At 45.6% G+C, this 26,197-nt stretch overlaps 1 protein-coding gene across 1 annotated transcript in view; it reads left to right on the top strand.

The window, feature by feature from the left end:
• RANBP17 (RAN binding protein 17) overlaps positions 1–26,197 on the top strand; it is a 1,388,837-nt gene that overhangs the window by 913,848 nt on the left and 448,792 nt on the right. The window contains exon 16 of the mRNA XM_086931437.1: positions 17,419–17,499. Coding sequence (XP_086787563.1) covers positions 17,419–17,499 — 81 coding nt within the window. The remainder of the gene's footprint in view (positions 1–17,418; positions 17,500–26,197) is intronic.

Raw genomic sequence — 26,197 nt, forward strand, 5'->3', positions numbered from 1 at the left:
TAAAACGGCGGTGAGCTATGCGAGTCCTGGGAGCCTTCTGTTATCCTACAGACAGCGCGTTTCCATCAATCCACGGATGCACTCTGCGCTACTGACAGAAAATATGATTTAAAGGTTTATGCCCAGAGTTCTTAGGCCATAATTGTTTTGTTACGGGCTGCAATTTAGCATCTGCTGTCTTTAAGGTATGTCTTCGCTTTTAGCGCGCTAAAGAGGTACCTGTCTCTCCAGAGCCGCCTCGTAGAGCTGGAAGTCTTACTGAAAGGAGCAGGAGCTCGCGTTCTTGTCGAGTTTGAGCAATAGTTCATTTATATAAAAAGCCCTCTCCATTCAAATGTATTTTTTTGGGACGTCTTAAGCAGCCAAGGGCATTGTTGAGCAGAACATGACTTGTCTGTTGCTTTGCTGGTGAGAGAATGTGTGTGCTTAATGGCGACCATTGTACAGTGCACACATGTGCTTGGGGACATGACTGGAAGTTTGAGTCACATAATGTGATTCCCTGATACATGTGAGACTCACATCAGTAGGCCTGCCTGAGCTATGCGCAGATCTATGGGGGTCAACCGTGGCAGCCACTGACGATGGACGGAGCAGATACTTGTAGGATGGCGGGACAGTCCAAGCCGAAATTAGGAGCCTAGTCACTGACGTCAAAGCGCCTGTCTCACTCACACATTGGTGAATATCAGGCCAGCCCTGCCTGCTTCCAAAGCACAAAGTGCTGCATCCTAAATCAATTCACTAAACAGTTCTTTTGTTGGGAAACTGATTCAAGTCACTTTCCTTTCTGCTGCTGCTGTTGCTGACAGCTGTGTGTGTTTATGCTGTTTTGGATAATGCTACAAGCCACTGGGGGAGCTGATGTGGCTTTAAGTTCCAGGTATCACGAGTTGTGAGACAAGAACGTGAATGCCAAATTCTCTCTTTGCTGGAAGCCGCCAACACTGCAAGTTCTGGACACCGATATTATACTCCATTGCTGAACTCTTAAGAAAAGTGAATTTCGAATGTTTGAAATGTCCTGCATCGCTACCTAGCACATGCATCCTGTTATTGAAGGGATCATGCACATTGCATCGTTTGCCAGAAACACAGGACTAAGCCAGATCACACTGTAGTTCTTCACGTTTCCACATAACAGACGCAGATATCATATGAGGTATCAAATCATCCTTTCTTATATGACACGAATAAAGGTTGTAACGGGTCAGTTATGCTTGCATTTCTCGTGTACCGACAAATCTCTGTCTGGTCAGATGGCCAGTCATACGCAGCAAAGGCATGGGTTACTCTGTCAGTGCATCTTGGTGAAATCAAAGCTCAAGAAAACTCCTGGGTTGGGAACATGCCACATGGATTGGCTACTCACTACTGCAGATTCGTTGGATGAGCATTCTTCTAATGTGCTAGACTGGATTCAGAAATAATTTCAGCCATTGCATGTCACCAGTGCGGATAGTCCATGTCAGAGGTCACAGGAGCTACAGGTGGGTTCCTATTTTTTCCCACACCTTACAATATGCGGAATCTAAAGCCTTTAACAACACAAACATTTAAATTTAAAAAAAATGGATGAAATGCAGAACATTATCAAACATTCACCCAGTCACAGATCAGGGTTAAATCCGTTGTTTTTCTGCTCACCATGCCACCCCAGCTTGGACCTAGCCGTATGCAAATCAGTCTTGGCCCTGTGCCCCATGGGAACAGTCCAGCCCGAACTACCGAGCTAGGTCATCCCTGGACCGGAATACAAGCATTCTGGGACTAGTTTTTGGGTATCACCCCTTATCAGCCAGGCTAGCTTGCATCTGGGAGCTAAAACTGAGAGGTAAGCTCCTGAGGCGGAAAGCCGGGAGCGAGGCGCCATCTTTTAAAAATATCATCACAGATTACTTGTGTTTTTAGAATTTCACTGTTCACTAATTGTTTGTGTTTTTAGAAAACTACGGTCACAGATTGCTTGTGTTCTTAAACCTACCTAAAAGAAACAGCAGTTGCACGCAGCGGAGCCAGCGCTGACGCTGCACGCTGGTCGCATACTCGCCCTCCCGCCACGAGCGGAGGCCACGCCCCTTTCAGGCCACGCCCCCAGCCACTCCCGAATAAAAGCTGACCCTGTCAGGGCACCCAGCAAAACTGAGAGGTAAGCTCCTGAGGCGGAAAGCCGGGAGCGAGGCGCCATCTTTTAAAAATATCATCACAGATTCCTTGTGTTTTTAGAATTTCACTGTTCACTAATTGTTTGTGTTTTTTAGAAAACTACGGTCACAGATTGCTTGTGTTCTTAAACCTACCTAAAAGAAAAAGCAGTTGCACGCAGTGGAGCCAGCGCTGACGCTGCACGCTGGTCGCATACTCCCCCTCGTGCCTTCCCGCCACGAGCGGAGGCCACGCCCCTTTCAGGCCACGCCCCCAGCCACTCCCGAATAAAAGCCGACGCTGTCAGGGCACCCAGCAAAACTGAGAGGTAAGCTCCTGAGGCGGAAAGCCGGGAGCGAGGCGCCATCTTTTAAAAATATCATCACAGATTACTTGTGTTTTTAGAATTTCACTGTTCACTAATTGTTTGTGTTTTTTAGAAAACTACGGTCACAGATTGCTTGTGTTCTTAAACCTACCTAAAAGAAACAGCAGTTGCACGCAGCGGAGCCAGCGCTGACGCTGCACGCTGGTCGCATCTCCCCCTCGCGCCCTCCTGCCACGAGCGGAGGCCACGCCCCTTTCAGGCCACGCCCCCAGCCACTCCAGAATAAAAGCCGACGCTGTCAGGGCACCCAGCAAAACTGAAAGGTAAGCTCCTGAGGCGGAAAGCCGGGAGCGAGGCGCCATCTTTTAAAAATATCATCACGGATTACTTGTGTTTTTTAGAATTTCACTGTTCACTAATTGTTTGTGTTTTAAGAAAACTACGGTCACAGATTGCTTGTGTTCTTAAACCTACCTAAAAGAAACAGCAGTTGCACGCAGCGGAGCCAGCGCTGACGCTGCACGCTGGTCGCATACTCCCCCTCGCGCCCTCCCGCCATGAGCGGAGGCCACGCCCCTTTCAGGCCACGCCCCCAGCCACTCCCGAATAAAAGCCGACGCTGTCAGGGCACCCAGCAAAACTGAGAGGTAAGCTCCTGAGGCGGAAAGCCGGGAGCGAGGCGCCATCTTTTAAAAATATCATCACGGATTACTTGTGTTTTTAGAATTTCACTGTTCACTAATTGTTTGTGTTTTAAGAAAACTACGGTCACAGATTGCTTGTGTTCTTAAACCTACCTAAAAGAAACAGCAGTTGCACGCAGCGGAGCCAGCGCTGACGCTGCACGCTGGTCGCATACTCCCCCTCGCGCCCTCCCGCCACGAGCGGAGGCCACGCCCCTTTCAGGCCACGCCCCCAGCCACTCCCGAATAAAAGCCGACGCTGTCAGGGCACCCAGCAAAACTGAGAGGTAAGCTCCTGAGGCGGAAAGCCGGGAGCGAGGCGCCATCTTTTAAAAATATCATCACGGATTACTTGTGTTTTTAGAATTTCACTGTTCACTAATTGTTTGTGTTTTTAGAAAACTACGGTCACAGATTGCTTGTGTTCTTAAACCTACCTAAAAGAAACAGCAGTTGCACGCAGCGGAGTCAGCGCTGACGCTGCACGCTGGTCGCATACTCCCCCTCGCGGCCTCCTGCCACGAGCGGAGGCCACGCCCCTTTCAGGCCACGCCCCCAGACACTCCCGAATAAAAGCCGACGCTGTCAGGGCACCCAGCAAAACTGAGAGGTAAGCTCCTGAGGCGGAAAGCCAGGAGCGAGGCGCCATCTTTTAAAAATATCATCACAGATTACTTGTGTTTTTAGAATTTCACTGTTCACTAATTGTTTGTGTTTTTAGAAAACTACGGTCACAGATTGCTTGTGTTCTTAAACCTACCTAAAAGAAACAGCAGTTGCACGCAGCGGAGCAAGCGCTGACGCTGCACGCTGGTCGCATACTCCCCCTCGTGCCCTCCCGCCACGAGCGGAGGCCACGCCCCTTTCAGGCCACACCCCCTCAACCCACAGCCCCGGAGCAACATAAATTATGTGCATTTTTCGGTCGCGCATCGGGCGCGACGTTTGCGCGACGAAGGCGCGCCTAAGACAAGCCTGTCCGCGGTCCAGGGCCACAACCCCTAACCTTTCTCCGACTGACCTGATAACCTATAATAGACAGGACCTATGGAACTTATGCCCATCGATAAATGAGTGTTGCAGGCACAAAATGGAGGTTATATCCTCTGTCAAATGCCGACATTGCCCATTTAAAACCAGTAAACAGAGAGGCAACAAAGAACGGACAAGGAGCCTCAGAGGAGGCTTGTTAAATTGTCGATCCCTCCCGAGACACGCCTTGCAAATTTGGGACCTGCTCTTAGAGGAGGGCCTAGATTTTCTTTTTCTGATGGAGACATGGCTGGGGGTAGATTCCGACCCCGAGATTATCGAATCCCTTCCACCCGGCTATAGTTTAGCCAGGGTGGATCGACCGTCAGGCCGAGGAGGCGGGATTGCAGTGATCTGCAAGGCCCCCCTGGTATGCTCCCTCGAACCTCTTGGAATAGAGAATTGCGAAGCCGGCAAATTCGCACTGAAACTTGGCCCTCAAGACCATATCTCGGATGTCCTCCTTTATAGACCTCCTGGGACCCTGGGAAATTTTAGGCAGAGTTTGCAAGAACACCTTGCTCACCTAGCGCTCAGACATAGGAAGGTCCTGCTTCTGGGTGATCTAAATATTCATTTTGATGACATCCAGTTAAAGGAAGCCACGGAGATGAGGCAGGAATTACAAAATACAAATTTGGTACTGATAAATCGGTGTTTGCCAACTGGGAGGGCATAACCACGAGTATTCCTAACCCACTTCCCTGGACAGACCATTTTCTAGTCCCTTTTGAAATTTGCTCTTTAGTTAGGCCTGCCCCCCAGTTGAGTGGCAACAATAGCTACCCATACCGCAAATTGAAAAACATTTCACAACCTATCTTTAGCGATATGCTAAGCTTAGGTGGGATGCCGGGAGGCACGGATAGTGAAAGTGCTAATCAAAACTTAGAAACCTGGATTCTTGATGCCTTGAACAGGGTAGCCCCTTTATCCGCGGCCAAACAAGGGAACAGAGTTAGGAGATCGGCCCTATGGTACACTATAGATCTGCAGTCAATCAGATCAGAATGTAAAAAGCTGGAAAGACTTTGGCGCATGGATATGAATGAGCACACTAAACTTCAGTATAGAACAGCCCACAGAAGTTACCAAAAGTAGGTTAGAGCTGCTAAAGCCACTTTCTATGGAAACAGAATTAGTGAGGCGGACTGTTCTTCTAGAGAACTCTTTAAAATCTATAAAGAAATCTCAGTTGTCTCAAATTCCAATATCCCGGAGACTGATTCCGTCATGGAATGTAATAAGGTGGCAGAATTTTTTGCCAACAAGGTTAAAAAATATACAGCTCTTTCTCCAGATGTCCTGCTGATGGAGAAACCTTCGTAGAACTGAAGGAAGTGGCACTGTTGAATTCGGAGCCCAGGTTAGAGTGTTTTACCGTACCGCCCAGTAAAGAACTTGAAACCATCTGCACTAGTATAAAATCGGGTTCTCCACGAAATCCCGCTCCTCCGAGGATCCTGGGTGCAAGCACAGCGGCTTTAGAACCTTACATCCGCCATGTTCTTGTAACAACCTTTGACTCCCAGACCCTCCGACAAACTGGAAAAAGGCAATTGTGTTACCTATTAGAAAAAAACCTAATGTCAAGTCAAGTCAAGTCATAAAATTTGTATAGCGCACTACATACCCAGAGGGTTTCAAGGCGCTTAGGAAGGGGAGGAGGATTATTTGTCAAATATCCACGTTTTAAGCTGCTTTCTGAACGCTAGGTGATTCTGGGTGAGGCGAAGGTAAGCGGGGAGTGAGTTCCAAGTTTTGGCAGCCAGGTATGAAAAGGATCTGCCTCCCATGGTGGTCTTGTTGATGCGAGGTACAGTGGCGAAGGCTTGGCTGGAAGAGCGAAGTTGGCGGGAGGGGGTGTAGAAGGACAGTCGAGAGTTGAGGCAATCTGGTCCGATGTCGTAGAGTGATTTGTGTGCGTGGGTTAGCAGTCGGAAAGTGATCCTCTTATTGACGGGTAGCCAGTGGAGGTCTTTAAGGTGACCAGAGATGTGTTCGTTGCGTGGGATGTCTAATATGAGCCTGGCTGAGGCGTTTTGGATTCGTTGTAGTTTCTTCTGGAGTTTAGCGGTGGTACCTGCGTAGAGGGTGTTTCCGTAGTCCAGTCGGCTAGTGACTAGAGCGTGGGTGACTGTTTTCCTTGTTTCGGAGGGGATCCAGCGAAATGTTTTTCTGAGCATGCGAAGAATGTTAAAGCAGGAAGATGATACGGCGTTGACTTGTCTGTTCATTGAGAGTGAAGAATCCAGGATGACGCCAAGGTTCCGTGCGTGGTCTGTCGGGATGGGTGCTTTTCCGAGGGCTTCCGGCCACCAGGAGTCGTCCCATGCAGAGGGGGATGTACCTAAGATGAGGACTTCTGTTTTGTCTGAGTTCAGTTTCAGACGGCTTTGTTTCATCCATTCGGCGACTTCTTTCATTCCTTCGTGTAGGTTAGTTTTGGCGGCGCTGGGGTCCTTGGTGAGAGAGAGGATCAGTTGAGTGTCGTCCGCGTAAGAGATGATGTTGAGGTTGTGTTGGCGGGCGATGGCCACGAGGGGGCTCATGTATACGTTGAATAGGGTGGGACTGAGTGAGGATCCTTGAGGTACGCCGCAAATGATTTCAGAGGCCTCGGACTTGAATGGTGGGAGGCGGACTCTATGGGTTCTTCCGGTGAGGAACGAGGTGATCCATTCCAGTGCTTTTCCTTGGATTCCGATGTTTCTGAGGCGTTGTAAAAGGGTGCTGTGGCAGACTGTGTCGAAGGCTGCGGAGAGGTCGAGGAGGATGAGGGCGACTGTGTCTCCATTGTCCAGTAGAGTTCGAATGTCGTCTGTTGCTGCGATGAGGGCGGTCTCCGTGCTGTGTTTGGCTCGGAAGCCAGATTGTGAGGGGTCGAGTGATTTGTTGGCTTCGAGGAAGTCGGCGAGCTGGTTGTTGACGGCTTTCTCGATGACTTTGGCCGGGAATGGAAGAAGCGAGATGGGGCGGTAGTTTTTGAGTTCGGTGGGGTCTGCTGTTGGTTTTTTCAGAAGGGCGGTGAGTTCAGCGTGTTTCCAGTCTTCTGGGAAGGTAGCGGAGTTGAAGGAGCAGTTGATGACGTCTCGGAGGTGCGGTGCTATGACGGAGTCTGCTTTGTTGAAGATGTGGTGAGGGCATGGGTCTGTGGGGGATCCGGAGTGGATGGAATTCATCAGGCGGATGGTGTCCTCAGTGGAGATTGGGTTCCAGGCGTTGAGGGTGTTTACGGGGGGAAGATGGTCAGCAGATGGTAGGGTGGGTTGGCTTCCGGGTTGGTTGTCAAAGCTGTTGTGGATGTCAGCAATCTTGTTGTGGAAAAAAGAGGCTAGGGAGTCGCAGAGGGCTTGAGAGGGGGTGATGTCGTTGGAGTTGGCCGAGGGGTTGGAAAATTCCTTGACGATGTTGAAAAGTTCCTTGCTGTTGTGGGCGTTGTTGTCAAGTCGATCCTTGAATGCTGTTTTCTTGGCTTTTCGGATCAGTTGGTGGTGAATACGGGTGGCGCTTTTGAAGGCGTCCTTGGTGCTGGTGGATGGGTCTTTTTTCCAGGCCTTTTCCAGGGAGCGGCAGAGTTTCTTGGACTTCTTGAGATCATCGTTGAACCATGAGGCCTTCTTGTTGCCTAGTTTGTGTTGACGTTTTTTCAGTGGTGCTAAGGTGTCGGCGGTGTTGGATAGCCAAAGGGTGAGGTTGGAGGCAGCTTCGTTGGCGTTAGAAGAGAGGGCTGGGGAGGTTCGAAGGAGCGATGTGGAGATCTGATCCGTGGTGATTTTGTTCCAGTTTCTTTGTAGAGTTGGTTGGAGGTGGATGATGGGTTTCGGCTTGTTGTAGGTGAAGTGAACGCAGCTGTGGTCAGTCCAGAGGAGATCCGTAGTGTGGCTGAAGGAGACATGGTTGCTGGAGGTGAAGATGGGGTCTAGTGTGTGACCTGCGATGTGGGTGGGGGACGTAACCAGTTGTTTAAGTCCGAGGTTGGCGAGGTTGTCTAAGAGGGTGGCGGAGTTGCGGTCGTTGATCTTTTCAAGGTGGAAGTTGAGGTCTCCCAGAAGGATGTAGTCTTTGGAGGGGAGCGCGTGTGGGGTGATGAAGTCCGTGATGTCTTCACTGAATTTTGCGCGGGGTCCTGGTGGTCTGTAAAGGAGGGTGCCTCTGAGTGTGGTTTTGGGGTCGATGTGGATCTGGAAGTGAAGGTGTTCGGAGTTAGCGATGTTGGCGTCGGAGCTGGTAGAGATGCGGATGGATTTCTTATGGACGATAGCGATTCCTCCTCCTGTGTGGTCGGTGCGGTCCTTGCGTGTGATCTTATAGTCATCTGGGATAGCGATGGCGATGTCAGGGGCGGAGGATGCGTTCATCCATGTTTCCGTTAGGAAGGCGACGTCAGGAGAGATGGTGTCTAGTAGGTTCCAAAGGTCAATGGCGTGCCTGTGGACCGAGCGGGTGTTGAGAAGGATGCATTGTAGGTAGTTGGGGTCGGGGATCTGTGGTGTGGTCGTAGCGGAGATGTTGTCGGTGCCGCTAAATTTGCAGGAGAGGCAGGAGAACGGTCCATGGGTGCGTCCAGGAGCGGCTTGGACGCAGTTGGGGGCGCGGCCGGGGTTAAGGGCTAGGAGGGTGGCGGCATCGTAGGTAGTGCGGGGGGGCTGGGGAGCGCGGGGGCCAGGGGGTCTGGCGCTGGGCGCGGTCCAGGCGCGGACGGGCGTAGACGGGCTTACCTTTGGCGCACCTTCGGCGCGGGTTGGGCGCGGACGCTGCGCGTGAACGCTGCGCGCGGGAGCTACTGTCATATATGGATGGTGGAGGGGGAGGGGCGAGGGCGTCTCAGCTGGGAGGCGGGGCGGGCTTCTGACGACGCCAGACAACAAACAAAATGGAGGCGGAGGGGGGGGAGTACAGCCAAACACGCAAAGCACAGTGAAACAATTCCTAAAATGCACTTTAATAATGCAGGCAAGCGGAGCGCCGATCTGGCAGGTAGCAAGCACAGACAATGTTCAATTTTGACAAATAAAGCGGCACAGCGCGCAAAACAGTCCCAATTCGGCACAACAAGCTATGTAAAGCGCGAGTAAGCCCAGCAGCGATCAGGCAGGCGGCAGGCACAGAAAGGAATCACTTTAGATAGGCAAAGCGCTAAAAACGAGGCAAAGCGCTAGAAACGATACCAGGTCTTTCAGGGGACGCTGGGGAGCGACCACTCAGCTCGAGGGAGGAGAGCAAGTCACAGCGTTTGTAGTTAGTGAAGCGCTGTTCTACTAAGTGGGAGGGCGTCTCAGCTGGGAGGCGGGGCGGGCTTCTGACGACGCCAGACAACAAACAAAATGGAGGCGGAGGGGGGGGAGTACAGCCAAACACGCAAAGCACAGTGAAACAATTCCTAAAATGCACTTTAATAATGCAGGCAAGCGGAGCGCCGATCTGGCAGGTAGCAAGCACAGACAATGTTCAATTTTGACAAATAAAGCGGCACAGCGCGCAAAACAGTCCCAATTCGGCACAACAAGCTATGTAAAGCGCGAGTAAGCCCAGCAGCGATCAGGCAGGCGGCAGGCACAGAAAGGAATCACTTTAGATAGGCAAAGCGCTAAAAACGAGGCAAAGCGCTAGAAACGATACCAGGTCTTTCAGGGGACGCTGGGGAGCGACCACTCAGCTCGAGGGAGGAGAGCAAGTCACAGCGTTTGTAGTTAGTGAAGCGCTGTTCTACTAAGTGGGAGGGCGTCTCAGCTGGGAGGCGGGGCGGGCTTCTGACGACGCCAGACAACAAACAAAATGGAGGCGGAGGGGGGGGAGTACAGCCAAACACGCAAAGCACAGTGAAACAATTCCTAAAATGCACTTTAATAATGCAGGCAAGCGGAGCGCCGATCTGGCAGGTAGCAAGCACAGACAATGTTCAATTTTGACAAATAAAGCGGCACAGCGCGCAAAACAGTCCCAATTCGGCACAACAAGCTATGTAAAGCGCGAGTAAGCCCAGCAGCGATCAGGCAGGCGGCAGGCACAGAAAGGAATCACTTTAGATAGGCAAAGCGCTAAAAACGAGGCAAAGCGCTAGAAACGATACCAGGTCTTTCAGGGGACCCTATACTGCGAAAATTGCAGAGAAAATTGCAAATGTGCAATTGATGGCATTTGCGGAGAAGACCAATCTCCTGCACCCCTCCCAATCGGGGTTCCGAAGGGGTTTCTCTACTGAGACTGCCTTTTACGAGCCACCGAAACTCTACGTCAAGGAGCTGACGCAGGCCTAACCATGGCACTGGTCATGCTAGACCTTAGTGCAGCGTTCGACACTGTAGCACATATCACCTTGCTACAGTGTCTGAACAGAGGAGGTGTTACTGATAGAGCACTCGGTTGGTTAAAATCGTTTCTGACGGGCAGAAGCTATCAGGTCCAACGGGGCTCGTTTCAGTCTGAGGAGAGGGTATTGGAACAGGGGGTACCACAGGGCTCTGCTTTGAGTCCTACCCTTTTTAACTTATATGGCCCCCCTGGCTGAGTTAGTTCAATCGTTCGGCGTAGAGATTGTCTCCTACGCCGACGATACGTAGCTCTTACTTACCCTCACCCAAACACCTGCAGCTGGAGCCAATAACTTCTGAGCCTGCATGCAAGCATTGACCACTTGGATGGATAATCACTGTCTAAAACTGAACGGCTCCAAGACTGAAGTCTTGGTGGTTGGTGGTGATCAACGGCTCTGGACATGTGACTGGTGGCCAAGTTGTTTAGGCTCTATGCCTACACCGTGTCCTGAAGCCAAGAACTTAGGGATATGGATGGATCCCACACTCTCTTACGAGACACACATCAACCGTTTAGTGGGCAAGTGCTTTGGAGTCCTAAAGACTCTCAATAAAACCCTGGACCTCCTTCCTTTGGTGGCTCGGCGCACTATGACCCAGGCACTGATTACGTCACGCCTCGACTATGGGAACGTCCTCTTCCTGGGAGCTTCTAGTAAAAGCATAGGACGACTCCAGATACTGCAAAACTCTGCAGCCCGCCTAGTGCTTAGACTCCCAAGAAGAGCCAATTCCAGAACCGCCCTGGAGGCCCTCCACTGGCTCCCAGTGAAAAAAAGAATAATGTACAAAGCCCTCCTAATATGTCATCGGATCCTTTGGCATAAAACTCCCGGCTATCTGGCGGGTCTGGTTACCTGGTATGAGCCACGGAGATCGCTTAGATCGGGCGGCATGGGCACGCTTGTGACCCACCGCTATAGGAGAGAAAAAATGGGAGGTCGGTCCTTTAGAGTGGCAGCTGCTATAAGATGGAACAAACTTCCCATCAGTCTCCGCCTGGAGCCTTCGGAAACTATTTTCCGACGTCAACTGAAAACTCATCTCTTCTCCTCATAAGTCTACATTATTGTCTTTGGCCTCGCACTGTCCTCTCCCCTGGCGAGCTTTTCTTCTCTCTTTTAGCGCGGGGACACGCCGGGATGGCGTAACCATGGCGCTCTATAAATGTCTTTATTATTTTATATTATTATTATTATCCAGTGGCACAGTGGGTACGGGACCCACGTGTGGGCATACCCTGCCCACTTAGGAAAACTATAGCAACACAAAAAGATTAACAGAATGCTAAAAAATGTCAAACATTCACCCCCAGTCACATATCTGGGTTAAATCTATTGTTTTTTTTCTCACCATGACACTCCACTTTGGACCCAGCCATATGCAAATTAGTTTTGACCCTGCTCCCCATGGGAACAGTCCAGTCTGAACTGCATTTCGTGATACATGTCTCTCCTCAAGTTTTCGGGCTGCCAGAGGCAGTTGTCTGTTGCAGAGCTATGCTGTCTTAGTTATTCATATGACTTCTGCTTATAAATGCATCCGTACGACATCTGGTAATCAAAGACAAACTGACCCCACTGTGTGTGAAGAGGAGTTGAGGATCCCTTCTAAATCTTGATTAACTTTCAGAAGCTGTTCCACAAAACAACTTCATTCGAAATGCTACAAAAAGCGCTGTTCTTTCATGCAGAGGAATAAAAAGAGAAGCATTGGGTCTCAGGAGGAATGTATGATGATACTTCGCGATCATGTTGATTGCGGGATGTTACAACGCAGGCCTTACAACGCAAGTCGTTTCAACGACTTGCGCAGGGGGGCGCTGGACTTAGGAATAGTATGATTTACTATTCCAACACCAGTCTACGTACAGTAGGGAAGGTGTTGGAATAGTAAATCATACTATTTCTTAGCTTACAGTGCCATCCTGCGCAAGTCGTTGAAACAACTTTTGTTGTAAAGCCCGCATTGCAAACCTACTGCGGTGAAACTCCCGCTTAGTAAAGGTTGTCTTCCCTCAGGAGTGGTTGTTTTTCTCTTCCAAGGTAAAAGTCTTGCTGGCCATTCCTCAGGTGAGTTTACATCTCCTGATGATCTTTTCCCAGAGCCCCTCTTATACCAGTCCCAGAGTCGCTACTGGTCCCATAGGTACCCCTCTAACAGGTTGACTCCACTGCAGCCTTGGCAACACTAGCCCTGTCTCATACAGAGCCGTCCTTGATATTAGAATGTCCAAGTCTGTTTTCACTTTGCCGATCTTCAATCCACCTTCCTTAACACCAGAATCAGCCCTTCTCCATTAAAGTTAGTCCTGACGCCTACAACTGATTTTATCTTAAGACAGCACATAAAAAGGTCTATAAAGTAGTTGAGGAAGACAGAAATGCCTCAATTATTGTAGATCTCAGGGACTGAAACCTTGTCTAGGCTTTATGAACTTTGGAGTCGTAATTGGGGTTTCATCACAATCCCCCGAAGAGGAGTATGATAGTGAGGCTGACAATCTGCTCCCTTCAGTACAGACTGATTCCTGCCTCCTCATGGTCCTGTAGAATACCGATGTGTTTGACACATACCCTGAAAACGAATTCCCTGTGCCTGTGTCAGAGCAAGCACATTTCTCTGCTGCACATTTCTCTGCTGTAATTGTCCCTAGGGCTTTGCGCTTCTCGAACCTTCTACTCCTGGGTGATATTAATATCCATCTGGGTTGGGAACAGGCCAGTAACACCAGGGAACTGAATGATTCTCTTTATTTGGCGAAACTCACCCAATGGATTACCTCTCCGTCTCATAGTGGGGGGCATACCTTAGACCTTGTCTGTTCAAATTTTTCTTTATCCACCAGGGAACCACTTCAAGTGTCTTGATCAGACCACTTTTTGATCCAGTTCTCCTGGACCATTTCTAAGCCTTTCTTCTCTAAGGACTCCCCTCAAAGCAGACCGTCGCAAAGAATAGATACCTTTGCCTTCTGCAGGGCTCTGTTAGACACACGTCCTATCGCTGCTACTGATTTAGATGGAGCATTAGAGAGCCTCACTAATTGGATTTCTTAGGCAATTGAATCTTTATCCCCGCCCCTCTCTAACAGAATAGAAAGAAACGCCACTTCTAAACCCTGGTACTCCAGCAAGGTTAAGGAACTAAAACAGTTCTTCCAAAAACTAGAGCGTAGCTGGAGACAGGTATACTGCCCCCTGGCTAAAACAGCACTAAGGAAGGCTCAGAGAGACTACTATGCTGCTATTAGGGAGGCTAAAAGCAGCTTCTATGCAGAGCGCATTGCCAAGTTAAAAAACAACTCTAAGGAAATTTTTGCCATTGCACAGAGTTTCTTAACACCTAAAGCCGAGCGCACTGTCTTACCTGCTTCTGTGAAATGATGTGAGAAGTTATCATGCTTTTTCATTGATAAAATTCAGGCGATCCAGGACAGCTTAGGGAATAGTCCCCCTGGGTGGGCTGAGTCCCTCTTCTCGAACATTCCTGTTTCTACTGCGTCAGTCTCCCCGCTGATGGAGTTCTCTCCAATTGCCCTGCCAGACTCACTGTCCATTCTTAAATCGCTGAAATCAGGCTCCCCCACTGATCCTTGCCAGACTAGGCTGCTAGGAGGGGCTGCAGAGGTAGTTAATCTGGAGGTGAATACCATCATTAACCTGTCCCTCCTGTCCGCCACTGTTCCACCAGAATGGAAGCAGGCTAAATTACTACTGTTACTGAAAAAGCCCTCCCTAGACCCTGGGATAGTTGCCAGCTACCGGCCAATCTCTCTTCTTCTGGACGTAACAAAGGTGTGAGAGAAAGCAGTCTTCAGACAGCTGTCCACCTTTATTGAGTCATCTGATGCCCTCCATCTTGCTCAATCAGGATTCAGGGCGTCCTTTATCACAGAAACAGCTCTTGTTGAGATGTCGGAGGCAATAAGGGACTGCCTGCACTAAGGCGGCAGAGCAGCTCCGGTCTTACTAGACCTCTCTGCCGCCTTTGATACTGTGCCACATCATCAACTACTCTCTCGTCTCTCAAACATTGGCGTTGCTGGATGTGCTTGGAATTGCATCAAATCATTTCTAGAGGATCAGACCCAATAGGTTTGGTTGCTACCATTCTCTTCGGCCCCCAGAAGGGTGTCCACGGGAACCTCCCAAGAATCTACTTTGAGCCCCCTGCTTTTTAATATTTATATTACTCCCTTGATTTTCTTAGTAGAGTTGGGAGCGAAGATCTTTGCATAGACGGATGATACCCAGCTCCTTTTCACCTGGAGGGAAAACGACTAAAGCTAAGAATTGTCTTTCTGCCATCTTCAAATGGCTTGCAGTGGCGCAGCTTAAATGCAATGAGGACAAGTCTGAGGTCCTCTTGCATGGATTCTTTCCCCCGCTCTTCAGAGAGGCTCTGTGGCCCTCAGACTATCCTCGGCTCAACTCAGCTGGGAAGTCTGTCAAGAACTTGGGGGTTTGGTTCAGTGAGGACCTTAGGTTCTCTATGCAGCTAAAAAAACTTGCTGGGGTTTGCTTTGGTACGCTGAAATCTCTTAGAAAGTTTCTTCCTCTGTTACCCAGGCCAGCCAAAGAAATGGTGATCCGTGCTCTTGTCATGTCGCACATTGACTATGCCAATGCTTTGAACATTGGCCTGCCTGGCTACCTGTTAAAAAAACTCCAGACAATACAGAATGCAGCAGCCAGGGCTCTGCTGGGAATTCTAGGAAGAGTGAGGGTGAAACAGCATTTGCGGAACCTTCACTGGCTCCCCGTGGTCCGACGAGTCCAGTTCAAGGCCCTCACTCTGGCTCATGGAGCTCTGCACGGAACAGGGCCAATCTACCTTGGGAGACGATTCGCCTTCTATGTCCCTCGCAGACATCTACGCTCTGCTGGGCAGCGGCTGGCAGTGGTCCCTCGTTTCCGCCGCACTCGATTGGGGGGCAGCTCTTTATCCGTTAAGGCAGCGGAAGCTTGGAATTCTCTTCCTTTGGAATTACGGAACATTCACGATATCAGGCTGTTCAAGAAGCAGCTTAAAGACTCCACTATTTAACTAAGTGTACTAATCTCAGATTCTCTGTTTTCACATTGGCCTCCCGCGCCGGGACACTCCTGAGTATCTCTGTGCGCGTTACAGATGCATTATAACATAACATAACATTTCTCTACACATTTTGCGGCAAGTTCAGCCCGATGGTTAATGTTTTCTTTATTTGGACACAGCCAGGTATGTTTGGTATTTCATCATAGTATGACCTGTGATTAGGAAGACACAGACAGGGGGGTAATGATGCCCCTATTACTTTCCGTTGTTCTTCATCACTGTGGTTACGAATCTTCTTCGACACAGCCTGGCTTCTCACCCATCCAAATTCCTGTGGGCCCATCCTCTATTCATTTGTGCTTGCGGTTGTCAGGCATGCAATAAGTAGTTGGATTATTTCTCACTTTAAAGATTTCTGCTCTTACTGTTGTTTATGCCCTCTGAAAGAAGAAAGATATTGACCAACATAGTTCACTTTAGATCATAAGGATTATTTTGTAAAGAAAATAATATTTCCCATGAATTGGAAGCCTAGGAGTAATCTTCACTTATCCAGCTGGGGCTGTGTCTCAGTTTCGTAACCTTATAATAAATTCATAACCATAGAATAAATCCAGACTGTGAGGTCAAACCTCTAAAAACACCCACTTTCTTATGTCCAGATTTTCTTTCACTTCTAAAATTGTTGTTTTCCCTTTACCCCCAGAAATAATTTTTCAAAAATGAGAATTCATAAAAAAGAAGTTAAATATTACACCGGAATGGGTGGATGCTCCTTTTACATTGTGTGTGTCTAAGGCCGGCTTCCTGAGCACTGGAAAAATAGTGTTACTGCAGTTCAGGTTTCCAACAGGTTGAGTAGGACCTTGGAACACCACTGTGTTTTCAATCAACATTTTTCGCTTTAATCAACATTATTTTCTGATTTCTTCATAAAACTGTTTTTTTTGGGGGGAGAAATTACTTTTGTATTTTTTTCCTCGGATAAATGCCAGTCAGTCAGTGAACGGGGTGAATGTGCAGTTTGTCGTTTTCGCTGCCAGTTACCAATCAGCTTGTAGAATCCTGGGAGACCCTCTTGGAATGCCGGTCAAACTGTCTTTTATCATCTTTTTAAATCTGCTGCTGGTCTGAGCTGGGGCTAATACCTCTTCACCCTCACCACGATGCAATGTATTAAAAATATCCACCAGTATTTCTTTAAAAACAAAATAAGAACAATGCCTTATTAATAAAAAATTACAAAACAGTGGCTAATAAAAGATATTTTTCTTGAGAAATACTGCTGGATTTTTTTCATACATTGCATCTCGTATGCACTTATCATGATTTTAACATGAGCTTTCTCATCAAAAAGAATTGCGTGTTGGTGAGCTGTTGTGCGTCGAGGATTGATGGGAGGGAATGAGAGACTATAGGATTTGTACAACAATAATTTGTGATGTTGAAATTGTGTTTTAAAAGAAATTTGAGATATTTATACATTTTCATGGTATATTCTCTATATTAAACATTTGCATATTAAATGTATCTAAATTTGACATTTACACACTTGTCCCTTTGGCCATTGTATGATGTGCCCTTTATGTTGTTATGCTGTATTGTATTTGTTATGAAAGAAGAGTTACCCAAGATTAATTAGCACTTGAGTAGATTATCCCTGTGTAGGAACTAGATTCGTTAGCAGGGGAACCCCTTTTTATTTGCATAATAAACATTTGTTTAACCTGATTTTGCAATGTATAGTTGGTGTTTATAAAACAGTAATGTTGTGAGTCTGTAAACCTTACAAAAACAAGTCTTCTCCATTCTGTTGATCTTGTTGTCGGTATGGTGGATTAGTTTTGTTATTATTCTTTTTTTCTTTTTCTAGTGTTACAAACCTTAAATACTGGGGACGATGTGAGCCAGTGATTTCAAGGACGCTCCAGTTTCTCAATGATCTTTCAGTTGGATATCCTTTTCTTGCGTGAACATCTACTACTTTGGCCATGTTTCTCTCTCTAGCATGCCTTAACACATCCTGTTGAGTGTTACAATTTTTCTAGACTATCAATGTTTTATAGTTGTATCTATTCCTATGTTTATGTTGAGAATAAAATCATGTGTTTCTAGTCATTTGCTGATGAGGATGAACACCCATGGTATGAAAACATTTACCACAATGATTCATCCATTTAACCCTCAAAGTATACCATTTTCAGAAATCCCACATCTAGTATGATAGAAAACTGGGAAAAATTGTGTTATTTGCAGGTCATGTACCACCTTGACATCTATTGACTTTGTTGGCTTACTCTATGGCTCTACCATCTAACCCTATATTCCTTATTGCCCAACGTTGATTCAGGTACTGCTTCTTTTCCTTTTAATAGTGTTCGTGCCAGCATCCTTTCCTTCTGGTACTCTATAATTTAACAATTGTGTTTTTACTTTAGGTTTATTTTGTTTTTTTCTTTTCTTGAACACATCTGGGAGAGGCTTCTGTTTTTCTTCAGTAGGTTGTGCTAGGGCTGGAGAGTGATTGTTCTTGAGAAGTTAGACCTTCACATAATTCAACAGGTTATAAGCTTCTTGTTGTGATTTGGGCAAGACAGGCACAGAAAGCAAAAACTACAGATTATATTTAGCAATTAAAATAGTACTTATTCAAGTTGTGAGATTTCATTATGTAAATATTAGTAAAAAACAGACATTTCTTGTGGAGTTGATTCTATTTTGTGTCCTTCCTTTTCCTTTTGTGTTTGCTAGTTTGTTTCTTATAGTTATGGTAGTGCCAGTCATTCTAGGACATTCACAATGTAAACTTGATTTCTCCTTTTAGTGTGTTTAAACATCTTTGTCTGCAACATTATTTCTAATGAGATTTCATTATTGTTTTGATTACGGCATGTACGATAGTATTGTTTTTTTTAATGGAATACTGTCTTATTTGTGTACTGACCATATTTTGTAAATACAGTAACATAAATTCATGAAATAGAAATAATTATTGCTGAACAAGTTTATATTTGGACTAAAGATGATTTGTAAAGTGGCACAGGCAACCCCAAAGGGTAATACTGGTGGTGGGGGAGCACTCCAAACCAAGAAAGGGCCCTGACATAACAGGGAGAAGACATTTGCATTTTAAATATATTTGATATATTCCCTGGAAATCAATAAAACAACTATAAATTAAACCGAAACATTTGAACAATAAGTTCCTTTTTAAAAAAAAGGAACACATTTCAGTCACAAGTTTCCAGACTGAGAGGATGTTCTGTCTATCCTTTGTGTTACAATTACAAATACAATACAACCATCTTGGCATTAAAAGCTGGTGCTTGCAGTCTACCTTCACTGGGTATTCCTAAAAATAACAGAATTCATAGCTAAAGGAGCATACTGTCTCCAGAATTTAAAGTCATTGATAGCAGATCAAACCCAGTTTGTAGACAAATGGGAAGAATCAGCAGGGTGTAGACACTATTGGGGGAGCCAGTGTTCTGGCTCCATTTAGCTTTAAGTGAATGCTCGCGAGGAACAGCAAATAATACAAATCATTTTGTAGTGGTCTACCATCAGTCGAGATGAATTGTGACAAGGAGGTATGTGCTTAAATACAGTGTTCACAAGGCAGCACAAGATTTCCATTAACAGAGTTCCCTTCTAAGCAAGTCTATGGAATTCCCACAAGGTTAAAGAAAACAATTGGATTCTTTAAATTCCAGAATTTAAGGTTCTGTCAAGAGGACTCTTATTCTGTTTTAGCTTCAACATTCATCTACCTTCCTTTCGTATAGATTTTTAAACATGTTCTCAGAAATTAAGTCAAAGAGAAATATTTTTCATCAAGCTGATTGCACGTTCACATGTTTGTATATCTTCGGTCATCAATTTATCTATTAAAGTCTGAAATACCGTGGTTTGCTTACATAAACTATAATTGGGAACAGATCAATTTAATTAATTTGTATATACACAGTTATCTTCTGAAGAATTGGATATTGAACACACATTTGAGGAGAGTGGTTTATAGCTAAGATCGACTTTATGTCCTGCACAACAAGCAAGGACTATAACAATATAGAAACTATCTGGCCCAGAGGCTCTCAGAGAGCGATAGGTTAGGATGATTGCTGGCCTGACTAGCCCACACAATACACTGCCATAACAGCTTTGGGGCACCCAGAAGGTCACACCTCTTTTGTATTCGAAGATAGACATAAATTAGCTAATTGCCTAATAACAAACAATTATACAGCTAGCCAGCGAGGGCAGACAACTTTATTTTCTTTCTTAAAACACATTTTTTATTTTGATTTGCATAGAAAATATGGTACATACCAGAGCTATAGACAAAACATACATGAAGATGGTAGTAATGGCGTATTGGGATCATTCATGAGAACTGAGGTAACAGAGTGGTACGAAATAGTTCAGGTTTAGTTGACCAGATTTTGTTGCATAAAATGTTAGTAAGTTGTTTATGCAAGTATTATCCTTATTGACAACCAGAATTAAACATCATGTAAGCTAGAAAAACTGTACTACCCCCTCCCCATGTCTAACATGGTGTACGGCATTAAATACTCATTGATTCAAGTGTAACAGATCTGCACTGGGGGTCTCAAGTATGTCCATGATTGAGGTGTCCAGGGATTATGGGGTAGTCACTTAGTGGTTTACTCCTGTTATTTTGTATACTATGACGAGAGATATCTACACATAACTCAAACACTCTTGCTTATTACAACCATTTTATGTTTGCAGACAACTATTGGGTGAGGAGTTAATGATCTCATCAGCCCTCATTGCCTCCAGTAATCCCTCCCATGCCTCTGCATTTTCAGTGGAGACTCTGCTTTTTTAGCTTCCCTAAAGAAGGTGATGCTTTCATATTCATCCCATCTGATAAGCTCCCTCTACCACCTTTCCAGATGTGAACTCCTCCTCTTTTACATTTACGAGTAATTTGTCGTTTTACAAGGATCAGAGCCAGATCAATGAATTTGGATGCACGTTTATTTCTAGCCGGGAATGGATTCAGTCTCAGCAGACACTTTCCTAGGGGACAGTACTATATGGCGATGTGTGTTGTCATTAAGAGAGGCAATAACGTCTGCCCAGTATTCAGTATGATATGAGCATTGTCAAACAATGTGGAACATCTCTGCCCTCACATCACAACTTCTGGGGCATGTATCCTTGGCATGTGAGAAGAATTTCTTGATCTCACCTGGCACGAGATATGCCCTGTGAATGAAGTAGAAATGGATCAATTTAAACTAATTTCCTACAGACCTTTGGGACCCCATCCAGCACCCAATCTCTTTCCTTGATGCTTGCCCCCTACATCTTCTGCTCATTTGTCTTTAAGTGAGTTCAAGGGAGTATTAATTTCTCTTTAAGGCAAATAGAGACCTGAGATGACCTTGTAACGAGGACAGACAACTTGTTTCTTCACCTATTTATCCAAACTGTTAATTTGCACACGTTGACACTAGAGCAAAAGGCCTATATTGGAATATTGATCTAACTAGATGAGATTAACTTGATCGGTAAGCATCTGGCACCAGGCAAAACTCCTGGAAGCGACAGTCTGTCTACTGCTTTAACTCTATATGATATACCAGAGCCTACTGTCAAAACACTTATTAACCATGTATAACATAGCCCAAGAGAGAGGTACACTTCTCCCAGGACCTGCGAGGCGATAATCCAAGTGTTAATAAAAGCTGACCAAAACCCTCTGACCCCCGTGCATTATATCGACCATTGCTGATGTTGAATTTAGATTGTAGCATACAGGGAAAGGTAATATTATTAAACAGGATACAGAAATTACTTCCACATTTAATACACTGAGACCAGAGCAGGTTTGTCCTAGGTAGAAACACCTCACCAAACATTAATAGACCATTCCATGTGCTGGATGGCATATGCATACTGACCAACCACATGCACGTAACTGTAACCTACATAGACCTAGACTTGCTTAATTGACGGTACTTGTGTAGTGTCCTTTGAGAGATGCACTTTGAAGAAGAGATTCTCAAATGGATCTGAGTGTTATACTCAAACCACACAGATTGAGTTAAGCTGGGAACAGCAGTGTTGGAGCCCTGTGCAGTGCATCGGGTACCAGACAAGGGTGTCTGTTGTCCCTACTATTGTTTGCCTTTGCCATGGAGCCTTTGGCTAATCATCTGCTCTGAGATGGAAGACAACATGGTCTAGACATGCAGGACCAATCAGGTCATCTTTTTATATGTTGACATTCTGCTTCATACGTGGGGCTTGAAAGCTGGACTGTTGCCGGAGTTGGCAAAATTAGAGGAATTTGCAAAGTCTTAAACACCAACGTTCAATAGGATAAAAACAATTTCTCTTTCTGCTGACTGACCTAGTCTCACTAATTTTTGGCCCAACTGAAACACATGAACGAAACTTTTGGCTGCAAATTTTTTAAGTACCTCGGGATCATAGTGATACACAGCCTGCTGATGTGATAGCTGGTAATCCTACCAGAGCATTTGTTGGCTTCTGTGGAGAAAAAGCTACTGTAAATGCAGGCAAAAAGAACAAATGATGACCAGAATGCTGAACAAATCAAACATTCACCCCTAGTCACAGATCTGGGTTTAATCCATCATTATATTGCTCACCACGCCACCATAGTTGGGAGCCATATGCAAATCAGTCTTGACCCTGCTCCTCATGGGAACAGTCCACCCCGAACTGCCTGACCAGGTCCTCCCTGGACCAGAAACAAGCATCTTGGGACCGGTTTTTTGGTATCACCCCTCATCAGCCAGGCTAGTTTGAATCCAGTGGAGCAGCAAGCAACGGACCCTCATCTGGATATACCTTTAGATACTTAGGGTGCACATAGCAACATCATAAAATAAAGTGGTGGACGGAGTGTTGAAACTTTTCAAACACTCAGCCCCAGTCACAGATCTGGGTTTAATCCATCATTATTTTGCTTGCCACATCACCCCAGTTTGGACCCAGCCACTCATGATTAGTTGTTTTTGTCGCCCTAAGTGGGAAGGGTATGCCCAGACTTGGATCTCGTGCTCACTGTGACATTGAAACACAAGAAAACTAAGGTGCAAGCGCCCATCTATGTGCTCCAAGGTACAACAGCAAGTGCCTGTCTTCTCAGTTTCAGTACCGCTGCTTATATTATTCTATCTATTGCAACCTGAATGCTCACATTGAAATAATAAGTCAGTTTGATTCATTGTTTCATGGTTTGGGAAAGCAAAATACTATGAAAGTAAAGATGCACATTAATGATGTCTGTCCTGTTGCTCAGAGACAGAAACAAGTTGCTTTTCATTTGTAAGAAGCTGTTGAAATAGAACTTGAATGAATTAATGCTTAAGCATAACAGTAATTGAGCATTCAACTGGTCTAACGCCATGAGTTCCTCCCATAGTGGTAGTGCCCAAAAAGGACTCCGAAGGAGCTGTACGCAGATGTGTTGATATGCGCCAAGCAAACAAGGCAGTTGAACAAGAACGACATCCTGGTCCACATATTGCTGATATGATAACGCAATTAAATGTTGCAAAGATTTTCTCTAACCTTAATTTAAATAAAGGTTATCATCAGTAGGAATTCAATAAAGATTGCAGGTATATCACAACCTTTTCTCTACACATGTTGGCTGCAGAACCTTTCCAAGGCGTCATTCAACTTGTCATACAGCTGGTTGTGAAAAAAATGAAACTATAACGATTACATATTGATTTTTGGAGCTACACAAAAGGAACCTTATAAAGCGCTCACCCGAGTATGTTGCTTACTGACTGATGCAGGCTTGACGTTGAATGCAGACAAGTGTGAGTTCCTTAAGACCACGTTAAAATTCTTTGGCCATATCTTTTCTGATGGAGGTAGGACACCTGATCCTGCTTAAGTACAAACGCTGTCTAATGCTGATCCCCCACAATCTGTTGGTATGATGCATTCATTTCTTGGCATGGCCAATTAATGTTCAAGATACATATGAGACTTTGCAACCGTGTTTCCTTACTAGGGTTAACGAAGAAAAATGTTGTATTCAAGTGGTCACATGAATGGGAGTGATGTTTCAAACAAGCCATTGAAACTGCTACTGAAGTGGCCTTTTTCTATCCTAAGCTTCATATATAGGTTGTTGCTCTGGGTTAGGGGTTATGCTGGCACTGTGCAGCAGTCACTCCCATGCTCAAAGGCATATTGTGATCTATGCCTGTAGAAGTTTGTCCCAACTAGACTGCCCTAAGTTTTGCAGTGGTATTGGCTTGTGAACATTTCCATGTATTCCTGTATTGAAAGCCTTTTTCTCTTGTAACTGATCATCAAGCTTTATTGACTATCTTTGGCAATGCAAAAGCAAAGATGCCTCCTCTCATTGAATGGGGGAGGCACGGATTAAAAGAGTATGATTACACCATTGAGCATCATCTAGGGATGGATTAAAACCCCTCTGACTACTTTTCCAGAGTGCCTATACAAGGTCTAGGTATTCCATCCAAGAAGACTGAAACCTACATTAATTTCATTGTAAAGTCAAACATGCCTGCTGCCATATCGTTAGCCCAGATCATCACTATCATGAGCCATGATTGTGACATGCTGAAGTTGAAAGTTAATATTGCACATCAGTCATGGAACTGACATCCTCGACCTCTCACCAGTGATGGTGAATACCAAAAATACTAAAACGTTAAAGATTAACTGTCTGTAACTCGGAAAAGAGTTATACTGCGAGGGTCAAGAATCCTAATTCCGGAGAATGTAAGACAGAAAATAAATAAAGTGGTTCACGAAGGACATCGTGGTATTGTTACCCCCAAGAGAGCTCTCCGAGATCAACTCTGGTTTCCATATTTAAACAAGAGGATTGAAATGGAGATCAAGGCATGTCATCTATGTAACTGCCTGTGTACGAACATTGCTCAACATACTCTCACCATGTCAGAACTCCTAAAGCACGCATGGGAGAGAATAGCCATCGATTTCTTTGGTCCACTCGACACATTTGATGGTAATTGTGGATGAGTACTTTCGATTTCCAGTAAAGAGGATCTCTTACACACAACTCATGATGGAGTCATTTTTGTAATATGGGGCGTTCTAGCTATTTTGAAGTCTGATAATGGTCCGCCGTTCAACACTAGATAATTCAAGGATTTTCTGGAGCATCTGAATGAAAAGCATCAGAAGAGTACACCTTTATGGCCACCGGCCGATGGACTTGTTGAGCGTGTTATGAGTATGCTAAAGAAAGCAGTACAGCGTTCATCTCTTGAGAGGCTCAATTTGCAAACTATGTTGAATTCCCGCCTATCGTGCAGCACCTCACTCGACCATGGGCGAAAGTCCTGCAGCTTTGATTTTCGGGAGAGTAATGATATCCAAGTTACCTCAATGGACCAACAGAGAGAAGAGATAAGCAGATCTGCAGACCCCTCTTCTCCCCCCCCTCCCCCCCCCCAACCCCCAGCCCTTGAGACCCTCATGGGTGAGAAGCATGTTTACAATTATCTGATTGATTGATTGAGAGAAGGAGGTAATAATACAACTCGAATGAATGACTTGGTTAATAAAGAAGAAATGAAAGCCTATGCTGACAAGAGGCAACATGCAAGAGAATATTACGTTTAAAACAGGAGATGTAGTGATCGCTCACCAACTGCAAAGGAGAAAATCTGATGTTTCATATGATGCTGCACCTCTCCATGTTGTGTCCACCTTAAGGACATATAGTGACTGCCCAGCGCCCTGGAAAGTCTGTTAACAGAGACTCTTCTCACTTTCGGCATTTGATTAATTGGTCTTCTGATCAAGATCGTGAAAGAATACTGAGCCTGAGAACCCAGTGACTGCTGTTACTTCTTCACCATCTTCGAAGATCTCTGACCGTGAAGATGACAGCTCCCAGCCTCCAGTAACCAGGCCAAATAAGTAAAGCGCCATGAAGGTTGATTGAAGAATTCTGATTGCATAAATATATATTTGTTGATTTGTAAAAATGTGTAATTTTTTATTTAACAGAGGGGGAGATGTAGTATCTTGCGATATTTTAATGTTTCCCTTTTCGCTCCTAACGGACTCTGTAGAGCTGTGACGTAGGTGTCAGAGCGTAATGCCAAGAAAGCTTGTTTTAGAATGTTGAGTTTGCAGTTACATGCAGCAGAATAAAGATGTGTAATACTAAGCTCCTTAGTGGCGTGGTCATTGGAGCACTGGCCCAGGCTACGAAGACGCTACACTTACGGTGTACCATCTGTCAATCATTTTAATGGGATCCAAACAATAAAATACTTTTTATCGATGAACATCCTATTTATTGCATGCAACAATGCAGGTTGAATTGGGTAAATTTATCCTGGCGAGTAAATATTTTCTCGTTTAAGGGGAATTTTGCATACAAAGAAAGGGAATTGACTTGAGCAGAGCATTTGCCTGTTTGTAAACCAATTTACTGAGGGCTACTTGAACAAACTGTTGCCTGGAATCCTGATTTGGACGAATACCATGCGCACGTCCAAATTTGGATCCAGTACATATTGATACAGTGCAATATGTTTCTACACATAACTGACTGTCACTAGTGTTTACTGAGAAAGAATCCCCAGTGCAGCTCTTATCACTACCACATAATAGTTAAG

Source organism: Lissotriton vulgaris, chromosome 7, assembly GCF_964263255.1.
Source record: "Lissotriton vulgaris chromosome 7, aLisVul1.2, whole genome shotgun sequence".
In the NCBI taxonomy this organism is placed as follows: Eukaryota; Metazoa; Chordata; class Amphibia; order Caudata; family Salamandridae; genus Lissotriton; species Lissotriton vulgaris.